General features: G+C 41.2%; 2 gene segments (V, D, J or C); both read left to right on the top strand.

Moving 5' to 3' along the window:
* The window catches only part of LOC128098744 (T-cell receptor beta-1 chain C region-like), a 431,175-nt gene that overhangs the window by 106,773 nt on the left and 312,248 nt on the right, over window positions 1–12,154 (top strand).
* Window positions 2,732–3,552, top strand: LOC128098752 (T cell receptor beta variable 13-like). The segment is given in 2 exon segments: window positions 2,732–2,810; window positions 2,916–3,552. Coding segments are annotated over 2 exon segments (480 nt in total).

Raw genomic sequence — 12,154 nt, forward strand, 5'->3', positions numbered from 1 at the left:
TGGGATGCTTTCTAACCAACACAATTTATGTTAGTTACTAATGTATCTGAATTATTGGGTTCTTTCCCTTTCAGTACCTCCGTGGAGGATTCAGCTATTAATATTTATGTTAATTGAGTTTTGTCATTTTGAAGATATGCACTGACTTTTACTTTTTAAGGACAAAATACACAGTAACACAAAATTTCCCTTTGAGTGCTGTACAGGAGTGGATCATTCTCTGCTCTCTGCATCGCGTCTATGAAATAAATTTAAAAACGAACAGGGGAAAGCTCTGCAAGCTCATTGCATTTCTAGGGACAGGAGTGGAAAATGGACATCCATACACCCACCGGTATCTAGAAACTTCTATTCCCTCTTTCCAGGGTGATGCAGGCAAGTTGGGGAAGAATAAATTGTTTGGGTAAAGTTGGAAATGTCATTTTGAGATGGATGATAGACTCTGAGAAGTCTGTCTGGGCATCATATGGGCCTCCAGTGTCTTCTCCTGTAATAACTTAATCCTCTCTGGTTGATGGGACCCCTAGGGAGAGGTTCATATGTTTCATTTGGAGAATCTGTATATTGTCTACCAGGAGAAGCTGAGAGAAAGATATTGTTTTCCCCAAGCACCTTTAGGTCAGAAGAATCAGAAACCAAAGTAGCATACTGGACAGATATTTTTTTAACTCCATCTCTGTTTTTACATCTGTAACTGTCTTGGTTACGATTTCAATTTCTGTGAAGAAATTCCACAACTATGGGAATTCTTATGAAGGAGCGGCTTACATTTTTAGAGGTTTAGTTCATTATTGTCACAGTGCTACATAGTGACATGCAGTCAGACATGGCGCTGGCTACATCTTGATCCCAAGGCAACAGGAAGTGAACTGACTGCCACACTGAGCAAAGCCTCAAAGCCCACCCTCACTGTGATACACTTCCTCCAACAAGGCTACACCTACTCCAATAAAAGCCACACTTCTTAATAATGCCAGTTCCTGTGAGTCCATAGCATGGCGGGGGGTGGGGAGGGAGTCAATTACATTCAAGCTACCACAATAACTCTCTGGTATTTTACATGTTTACTGTGTTGTACTACCATTACCACTCATATATCCCAATGTGTTCTTCTCTATAAGCCCTTTAAGCACTAACGATTCTTCCTTTAAACCCATGATTTTGCCTATTTTTTGGAAGTCTAAATGTTGAATTATAATTTCTTTCTATTTGTGTTTCATTTCTTTTAATTCAAAAAACATTTGATACTTTTTCAATGTGTATATGAACTGGACTTATTTAAATACTTCATTGTATTAAAATTGTATGTTTTTCTACCTATTTATCATTTTACAGATTTTTAAGTTTTGTCCATCTCTAGGCTTTATATCTATCTTTGCCAAAGCCTACAAAGAGCAATAACAATCTACTAGGAATATCCATGTTTTTTATTTCTCAGTGACTTAAGCACATTGCAAAATAAAGCTATGAATGTACTTAGAAGAAAAACCACAGTATCTAACACCATCAAACATAAGATATACGTTTGGCATCTAATAAAAGATTACAGCTTTGCAAAGAAGGAAGAAAACAGGATTCATCACTAGGGGAAAAATCAATCTGACTGTAAGTTACAGTAGATTGGATGCTCCAGAAGAAGGATTAGTGAATTTGAAGATGATATTCATAATGAAACACAGAGAAAATGAGAACAAGGTGAGCTGAGCATAACATCAAATGGTCAAATATGCAAGCAGGGATTCCACATAAAAAATTTAATATTTAAACTTCTTCAATGGCTAGCTAGCTGTCTCCAACAATGATTGCAACACTCAACCCTTTTCAGCCTTCACTTCCTTAGACTAGTTTATTTTCCAGCTGCTCAGAGGCTTCTGCACTGATGGCATCTGCAGTCAGACCTTCTAGGTATTTCCTTTGACCAAAGACTGTTTTCACCAAGACCAGCCACTTCCAAGGGCGGCTACCATCTAATGACTGGTCTGAAAAGAGATTTTATTCTCTTGTGGCTTTTTTGTTTTTTGGGTTTTTTGTTTATTTGTTTGTTTTTGAAAATGGAGTTCCCTTCTGTGCTTCTCTCTCTAGCACAGGCAATATTTGAGATTTTGGATGGTAAATGGGTATTGGCAACAGTTCTCTGAGGTTTTCTGGCCTACTCCTGATGCCTGATTTTGAGAGTTTCTAGCCATAGCCACTGGAGGTATGGTCCAGTGACTGCACACCTTGTCACTAGAGGGCACTGCAGATCCACCGACTGAACTGTGGGCAGTGGTCTGGAAGGCAGATGCAGAGCTGCAATGTGGAGCCCACTGTAGGCTATAGGCTGAGAAACCAGAAACACTGCTGGCTCAGAAGACACAGCGAGGGGGACAGGTGCTAAATCAACTTTACACATAAACTGGGCATCCCCAAAGGGAGCCATGGACTGTAGGCTTGGCAATCCCAAACCTCCTGGAGTTAGAAGAGAAGGAAGCACCTGCCTCAGAGGAGAGCATGGAAAGGATTTCCCCAAAGCCAGCCATATTTATTCAGCACAGCCATCTCCCCTTCCATTAAGCAGGCTGAGCATAAAGGGGGAAGGGCTGAGACAGCAGACTATGCCCAAGGCACAGACAGCCTGTGGGAGCCAGCAAGATCACTGACCTCAGAACCTGACATCACAGGCAATGAGATGAGATGAAAGGAAGAGCTGCCTCCTGCTCTCACCAAGGAGACCAGCATCCTGAGTAGAAGGATGTGTGACACTGCCCTCCCTGACTCTGCCTGGGGCCCCACCCTGCTCTGCTGTGTGACTGTCTTTCTCCTGGGAACAAGTAAGTCCTGAGCTCTGGTGGGACTGCTCCTCAGCTCCTTTACTGCTGATGCTGAATCCATCTACTCTTTCTCTGGATTCTCACTTCTGTCTCCTGCTTCCCCAGGTTCAGCAAATCCTGGGGTCATCCAGTTTCCAAGACACATAATCAAAGCAAAGGGAGGAAGGTCCATTCTGAAATGTATTCCCATCTCTGGACATGACACTGTGAGCTGGTACCAACAGACTCTGGGGCAGGAACTGAGGTTCCTCATTCAACATTATGATAAAATGGAGAGAGAGAAAGGAAACATGCCCAACCGATTCTCAGTCCAGCAGTTCAGTGACTATCGCTCTGAGATGAACATGAGCGCCTTGCAGCTGGAGGACTCTGCTGTGTACTTCTGTGCCAGCTCACCACAGCCTTACAGAGTGACAGGCTTTCTGTCCCTTAGTCTTCCTGTCCCCGCTGGAGATGAAATCATGAGATTCCACACAACCTTATCCAAGGCCCAGAAATACTTCTAGATCTTTACTAATCCCCTCACTGCCTAGCTGAGCTCATACCAGTCCTCCCAAACACTGGGATGGGCCCTAAGATTTTCTCACATTTCAGCCAGTAGGAACCCTACTCTTAGCTGCGTGCTTTGATTTTGGCATAAGCTACATGTTTCATTATAAAGGTGTACATTAGTGATCCATTTGTGGATGAAAATTTCTACATGCCACCTTGTAGACAGGAATTGATAGCTTACGAAATTATTCAACAGTTCATGTGTAATAATATCAACACTAGGATTGAAACCTACATCTCTTTGCCCTCAAAATCAAAGTATGACTTTTCATGGTATTATCTGCTTTGGTCAAAAAAATGTATCAGCTCACTGTCTCTTGTGTTATAAGACCAGCTGAGCTTAGTGTGTATATGTTGGGAGGCTGACCGTTTATAGATGTATAATATTAAACCAGATGCTTTTCTTCCTATAGTTTCAGTTGAGATTTTTATTATCAACAAAAGAAAATTTGTTTCTGAATAATCAAGCAATCAAGTTAAAAAGAATTTAAAGAGATAATTATGGCAGATGCTTCTCACTTCAACGAACTTAGAGTATTGTATAAATATAGGTATTGTAGGGAAGACTAACAGTACTGATAGATTATACCTTATTTTGGAAATAAGCCTAAGAGCTATGAAATTTTATGTTCCCTACTCTAAACATCTCTCTTAAATATAAAATGACTCTTTCTTAGACTGACACAACCATGAGCATTTGTCTTTTTTGTTGTTAGCTGCTGGTCCTTGGGGACCAGCCAGTCTTAGGGCATAGGTGAGAATGTAGCTTTTGGGATTCCTATGGGTGCTGTGCTGATCCCCTTTGTCTCTGCTTCTGCTTTGAGTCCTTTCTCACCAGGATAGGATTATAGAAATTATTCATTAAGATCTCACCAAGATGTGTGGCCACAGAAAGGAGGTTTCAGACTTTGTTGCAGACAGTGACATCACTAATCACTGAAAGACCCAGCTCTAGTTTCCACAAACAGGCTGGAAGACATCAGATCTTGCCTTGGTCCTGAGATGGATTTCAGGTTCTTCTGTGTGGCCTTGAGTCTCCTGTGTGCAAGTGAGTCCTGGACAGGCTGCAGGTGTGCTTCTCTCAACAGAATTCCCAAGTCTTTTAGCTAGGATGACATCATCATGCTCTGTCTTCCTCTATTCCAGAACACATGGAGGCTGCAGTCACCCAAGACCCAAAAAGCAAGGTGACAGTCACAGGAGGAAAAGTGACATTAAACTGTCAACAGAATAACAATCATGACAACATGTACTGGTATCGGTTAGACAGGGGTCATGGACTGAGGCTGATCCATTACTCATATGGTGTTGACAACATTGAGAAAGGAGATGTCCCTGATGGGTACAAAGTCACCAGACCAAGTCGAGAGTACTTCTCCCTCATTCTGGAGATGGCTTCCCCCTCTCAGACAGCTGTGTATTTCTGTGCCAGCAGTGTTGCACAGCCATGCATGGCTTCCTCCCCTCTGCACATAAAGTAAATTAGGAAGACAAGAAGCCTGTTTGTCCCAGGAAGTCCCTGGCTCTGTAAGCATGGTCTCTTTCCAGGCTGTGTTTACTCTGTATGTCAGTAGCCCCTTTGTTAATAGGATAATAGCCCAGAAGGTCCTATTTCTTTTTCTTCACTCATCTTTTCCCCAGCCTTCCCAAGTTCTTTACTCTGCAAGTAAACTTGTCTGTATTCCTTTACCTTCTCATATGTTTTGTGCTGTTTTCAACTATGGAGATTTTTTTTTAAGGACATTTCTTCTGTACTGAAGACACGCCTTTCACTCTTGCTTCTGTATCTCTCCTTCCCATCAAAATGTATTTCAAGTTGGATTGTTTTTCTTTTATTTTTTCAGATTTTGATTTCATTACTTTGCTTCTTTCCTTTCTCCTCTTTCTATTATTCACACTTGCCCTGCTTTAAAATTCATGCTCTCTTATTTTTGTAATTATTAATTTAAAGGGTTTTTGTGTGAGGTGTGAATAAATGCAACCTGTGGTGTCTGTTTAGTGCTCCCTGTCAGTATCTATCTATCTATCTATCTATCTATCTATCTATCTATCTATCTATCTATCTATCTCTATCTATCTATCTATCTCTATCTAATCTATCTATCTATCTAATCTATCTATCTGTATGTATGTGTATATATATATAAATATATATATATATTTATTTATTTATTTATTTATTTATTTATTTATATATATTTGGCTACTACTCATGCTTGGAAAGTGGAAAAGTAATTCCTTATCTTCCAGAAAAAGAAATGCTGGGGGGATTAGTGTTCCAGACATCAAGGTATACAACTCATTTTCCAGGTCTTGATGAGTTTACAAATAAAACCATCATATTCTCTTGTTGTAATGTGTCAGTAACTTGGCTCAGTGGCTGGTAACTGGGTACACGACTGCAGGAAGCTGCTCATGCCACACTGCTTTCTACAGACTGGGCAACAAAACTGAGTCAGCATTGAGTTTGGAGATTCCTGTCATAGTCACCTTTCTGGCACCAGGACAGGCCTGAGAAAATAGATGAAGAAGGTGCATTTTCCTCAGTATTTCAAAGTTTTGGTCTATGATTTGTTGGAGGGGCCTGTGGTGTGGCAGTACAGCCTGACAGGAAGAATATGGCAGGGCTGAGGTGCCCTTCTCATGAAGGCATGGCAGGAATGGGGAGGAGGAGAGGGAAAGAGGGACGGGGGGAGAGAGAGAGAGAGAGAGAGAGAGAGAGAGAGAGAGAGAGAGAGAGAGAGAGAGAGAGATCTTTTAATGCATGATGGCCCCTTCTTTCTGAAGTTGTCTCAGTGACTCAATGCCCTCTCTGTTATAAACTTAATCCACAGATTAGAAATGGGTGAAAGCTAATCCTCTATGATCTAATCTTCCTCAAAGTCCTTCCTCTGAACACTGGGTAGACCAGTAAGCTTTTAATACCTGAGTATTTGAGGAACAGTTAACATCTAATCCAAACAAGCACTATGTTTCTTTGTAATATAGCATATCTTGCCCATAAAATTCTTACTTCAAAATGATAAAGAATACTATTGTTAATAAAAGATAACCCAGGATATACAGAATGCTCCTCCTAATTGTCAAGGCAAAAACGGGTAAATAGAAATACCACAAATCATTAACTTCTTTCATTGTCCCTCATAAAAAACACATTCCCAGCTGAGGTGATGATCCTTGAATTCAAACTTACCAGATAGGAACATTTTCTAAAGAATTAGAAAACAGAATGTGCACAGAGCTGCAAACTATCAGGAACTGTGATAAACTACAGAAGAAAATGACAACAACATCGAAAAACATTTCATGGGATGCTCTCTAACAAACACCATTTTATTAGTCAGCAGTGCATCTGAATTACTTGGGGTCTTTTCCTTTAAGTACCTCCATGGAGGATTCAGCTATTAATATTTACTTTTATTCACCTTGTTATTTTGAAGATAGTCTTTCTTCTAATTTTTAATGTTTATGATCATAATGAAATACATGGTAATAATAAAGTTCACTTTGATGCTTATGAGGGAAGGTATATTTGTTTACTCTCAGCATTGTGTCTAGGAAAGAAAGTCACAGATTAACCAGCAAAATGCTATGCAGGCTAATTGCATGCCTCAGGATGTGAAATGATAGGATAATGAATATCTAAACACCTACTGGTATCTAGAAACTTCTATTCCTTCTTCACAGGCTGAGGTGTAGGGTGATGCAGAAAGTTTGAGGAAGAATAAAAGTTTGGCGGAATACTGAAAATATCCTTAAGAGATGGATGTTAGACTCTAAGATGTCTGTCTGGTTGTGGGCTTTCAGTATCTCCTCCTGTGATAACTTAATCCTCCCTGGTTGGTGGGACTTCTAGGGAGAGGCTCACCTGCTTCTTTTGGAGAAACTGTGTTTTGTCTACCATGAGAAGCTGAGAGAAAGATATTTTTCCCACACTTGTTTTACCCCAAGCACCTACAATTCAGCAGAAGCAGAAACCAAAGTAACACAATAGACTGTCATTTTCTGAACTCCATCTCTGTTTTAATATCTATAACCTCGTTTTATTTTATACATATTCATTGTGTTGTAGAACCAACCTCAATATGTATTTGCCAAGAAGTTTTCCTCTTTAAACCAATTAAGCAGTAACTATTCTTCCCTCAGGGCTCTGATCTTGCCTATTTTTGAAGTCTGTGCTCAGAATCACAGTTTTTTTTTCTCTTTGTGACTGGTTTATTTCACTTCACATAATATTTGTTATATTTTAGGTACGTATGAATTTGACTTATTTCAATACTTCATTGTATTAAAATTGTACACTTTTCTCCCTACCCATCACCTTTTGGATTTTAAGTTGTGTCTATCTCTAGGTTTTACATCCATCTTTGCCAAAGCCTACAAAGACCAACAATGATCGGCTAGGAATTTCCCTGATTTTTGTTTTTCAGTGACATAAGTACATTGCACAATAGAGATATTAATTTATTAATAAGGAAATCAGGGTATCTAACACTGTCAAGCATAAAATATACAGTTTGGCATTTGATAAAAGATTACAGCTTTGTGAAGAAGGAAAAACATAGGACTCATCACTAGGGGAAAAATCAATCACTAGAAAGCAACCCATTTGGGAGGAATTGGTTGGCAATGACATTAAACAGCATAACTGCAGCACGTACCTTAACAGGTTGATAGAAATGAGGGAGACATGCAAAGTTCCCAATCAAAATTTTAGAAGTAAAAATTTGTAGTGTCTGTGATGAGAAATAGCTGACGGTAAGTAGCAGTAGATTGGATGCTCCAGAAGAAGGATTAGTGAATTTGAAGTTCATATTCATAAGAAAACACATAGAAAATGAAAACAAGGTGTCAGTTTGCCGAGGATAACCTCAAATGGCCAAATATGCAAGTAGGGATTCCGATGAAAAATTTTAATATTTTAATTTCTTCAAAGACAAGCTGTCTTTAGTAATTACAACATTCTACCCTTCTTTGCCTTCTCTTCCTTAGACTGGTTTATTTTCCTAAGTGCTCCATAGGCTTCTCCACTGACAGCATCCACAGTCAGCCTGTCATAAAAATTCTCCTAGACTAAAGGTTTTGCCCAGGTCCTCTCCCTTCCAAAGGCATCTGGTGTCTAATGACTAGTGTATGCCTCCCTACAGCACTTTGATACAATTTAGAAATTACTGTTTTCTTCTTTTTAATGAGTTCCTTTTATGCCTCTCTCACTAACACAGACAATATTTGAGATTTTGGTGGGTACACTGGAATTGGCAACAACTCTGACATGTTTTCTGGTCCTCCCGCGATGCCTGATTTTGACCTCTCAGCCTCTATGACAGCCATTAGAGGTATAGCTCCAGTGACTGCATAGCTGGTCGCTAGGGGGCACTGTGGATCCAAGGAGTGAGCTGATTCAGAGCTCTGGTTTGTTGCCCACAGTAGGATATTAACTGTAGAATCAAAAACAGTGCTGGGCGGTGGTGGCACACGCCTTTAATCCCAGCACTCGGGAGGCAGAGCCAGGCGGATCTCTGTGAGTTCGAGGCCAGCCTGGACTACCAAGTGAGTTCCAGGAAAGGCGCAAAGCTACACAGAGAAACCCTGTCTCAAAAAACCAAAAAAAAAAAAAAAAAAAAAAAAAACAGTGCTGTCTCAGGAAGCCCAAGGCAAACAACAGGTGATCAATCATCTTTGTACATAAACTGAGCATCACCACAGGGATCCATGAACTGTAGCCTTGAACTGTAGTCTTGGCAATCTAAAACCTCCTGGAGCTAGAAGAGAAGGAAGCACCTGCCTCAGAGGAGAGCATGGAAAGGATTTCCCCAAAGTCAGCCATATTTATTCAGCACAGCCATCTCCCCTTCCATTAAGCAGGCTGAGCCTAAAGGGGGAAGGGCTGGGCCAGCAGAGTATGCTCAAGGGTACAGACAGCCTATGGGAGCCAGCAAGATCACTGACCTCAGAATCTGACATCACAGGCAATGAGAGGAGATGAAAGGGGGAGCTGCCTCCTGCTCTCACCAAGGAGACCAGCATCCTGAGTAGAGGGATGTGTGACACTGCCCTCCCTGACTCTGCCTGGGGCCCCACCCTGCTCTGCTGTGTTACTGTCTTTCTCCTGGGAACAAGTAAGTCCTGAGCTCTGGTGGGACTGCTCCTCAGCTCCTTTACTGCTGCCTGTGAATCGATATATTCTTTCTCTAGATGCTCACTCCTGTCTCCTGCCTCCCCAGGTTCAGCAAATCCTGGGGTCATCCAGTCTCCAAGACACATAATCAAAGCAAAGGGAGGAAGGTCCATTCTGAAATGTATTCCCATCTCTGGACATAACAGTGTGAGCTGGTACCAACAGACTCTGGGGCAGGAACTGAGGTTCCTCATTCAGCATTATGAAAAAACAGAGCAAGCAAAAGGAAACATGCCCAACCGATTCTCAGTCCAGCAGTTCAGTGACTATCACTCTGAGATGAACATGAGCGCCTTGCAGCTGGAGGACTCTGCTGTGTACTTCTGTGCCAGCGCACCACAGCCTTACAGAGTGACAGGCTTTCTGTCCCTTAATCTTCCTGCTCCCACTGGTGATGTACTAGAGAGGGTTCATGAGATGCAACACAGCCTTATCCAAGGCCCAGAGATGCTTCTAGATCTTTGCTAATATCCCCATTGCCCTGTTGAGCTCACATAGAGAGTTCCAAATACTGGGGTGGGCCCCAAGCCATCAGTATGTCCCCATGTCTCTACTAGCAGTTTTCTGCTCCTAGCTTTTGGTAGGAACCCTACTCTGTGTTGGGTGTTGGGATGTGGGCATAAACTGTGTGTTTTAAGACTAGGATATACAGTAGTGTATTCATTTGTAGATGAAAATTCCTACCTTTCTTTCTTTCTTTCTTTCTTTCTTTCTTTCTTTCTTTCTTTCTTTCTTTCTTTCTTTCTTTAATCTTTGTTTTTTGAGACAGAATTTTCTTGTAACTCTGGCTGTCCTGGAACTCACTCTGTAGATCAGGCTGGCCTCAAATTCACAGATATCCGTTTGCCTCTGCCTCGGGATTACTGGGATTAAAGCCATGCACCACCATGGCCTGGTTGTAGAAGATGATTTCTACATGTCACTTTATACATAGCAACTGATAGCTCATGAAATGTCCCAGCACTCATGCCTAACACTATCAACACTGAGATTGCAATCTACGTCCTTTTGCCTTCAAAATCAAAGTATGACTTTTCATGGTGTTCTCCACTTTGGTCAAATACATAGCAGCTCACTCTCTCTTGTGTTAGAAGACCAGCTGAGCTTAGTGTGTGTGTCTCTGAATAGAGGTGTGTGACAGGCTATAGATGTATATTATGAAGCTAGATAGCATGTGTATTGTCATAATTTCAAGTAGGGGTTTACATTTTCCACAACAGAAAATTCATTATCCAGCAATTCAACAATCAGTTTTAAAGGAATATAAAGGAGATATTTATGGCAGATGCTTCTCTCTCTAATGATATCATAGTATTGTTCAGTAGACTAACATTGCTGGTAGATCAGACCTCATTTTGGAAATGAGCCTCAGAGCTATGAAATTTCGTGTTCCCCAATCAAACATCTAAGTCTAAAGTAGAAAGTGAATCTGAGTCAACCATGGGCAAAGGCCTCCTTTATTGGTGTCTGTTGGTCTCTGGGAACTGGTCAAGTTTTGGGCCTAGATGAGAATATCTTTTCTGGGATGACCAGATCCTATCCCCAGCTTCTTCTATGGATGCTATTCGGATCTCCTTTGTCTTTGTGCTGTGGGATGGTCTGTATGTCAAATGTGTTGCTGATTAGTCAATAAATAAAACACTGATTGGCCATTGGCTAGGCAGGAAATATAGGTGGGACAAGGAGGAGAATAAAGCTGGGAAGTGGAAGGCTGAGTCAGAGAGACACTGCCAGCCACCATGATGAGAAACAGCATGTGAAGATGCCGGTAAGCCACGAGCCATGTGGCAAGATATAGATTAATGGAAATGGATTAATTTAAGCTGTAAGAACAGTTAGCAAGAAGCCTGCCACGGCCATACAGTTTGTAACCAATATAAGTCTCTGTGTTTACTTGGTTAGGTCTGAGTGGCTGTGGGACTGGCAGGTGACAGAGATTTGTGCTGACTGTGGGCCAGGCAGGAAAACTCTAGCTACATCTTTGCTCCTGTTTTTAAGTCCTTCCTCATCAGGGTAGGATTATAGAAAGTATCCATTAAGATCCCAACAGGATGTGTGGCCACAGAAGGAGGTTTCAGACTTTGATATTATCCATGTAGTCAGTAACTGAAATAGATATTCCTTGCTTAGGAAGGAACCTATAGTGCCTTTGAGTAGAGGTAAGTATTTCATGTTAGCAAGCTTGTGACAAGGGTAATACAAGAACGGTTTGAGTACATTCTTCTGGGATTCTACAGTCACCAGACCTGCATATTACCAGGCAAACAGCTCACCCACATTGCTGAAGGGGGGTTCCTCTTGACGGGAATCACAGTGAGAAAAGCTTAGGTTGACTCTCCACAGCCTCACCTCGAACAAAGGGAGATTTTTTTTTTTAACCAATGGGGACATGCTGAGGGCCTAGCTTAGAACGTAGAGCTTGTGTCCCTGAATTGGTATGAGATAGTTGAAAACTATTGTTCAAACTGTAATGACCTTAACCTTGGTGTTTTATAAGTTTTCTGGGTGTCAATCAGTCCTTATAGCCATAGATGGCACCAGAGGTTTATCTTCAAGTGTTTAGACATAGTAAATAATTAGTAGAAACCTCATAGAATCCAGCATGTCATGACAA

This window comes from Peromyscus californicus, unplaced genomic scaffold (assembly GCF_007827085.1).
Source record: "Peromyscus californicus insignis strain IS unplaced genomic scaffold, ASM782708v3 Scaffold_6__1_contigs__length_162567912, whole genome shotgun sequence".
Taxonomy (NCBI): domain Eukaryota; kingdom Metazoa; phylum Chordata; class Mammalia; order Rodentia; family Cricetidae; genus Peromyscus; species Peromyscus californicus.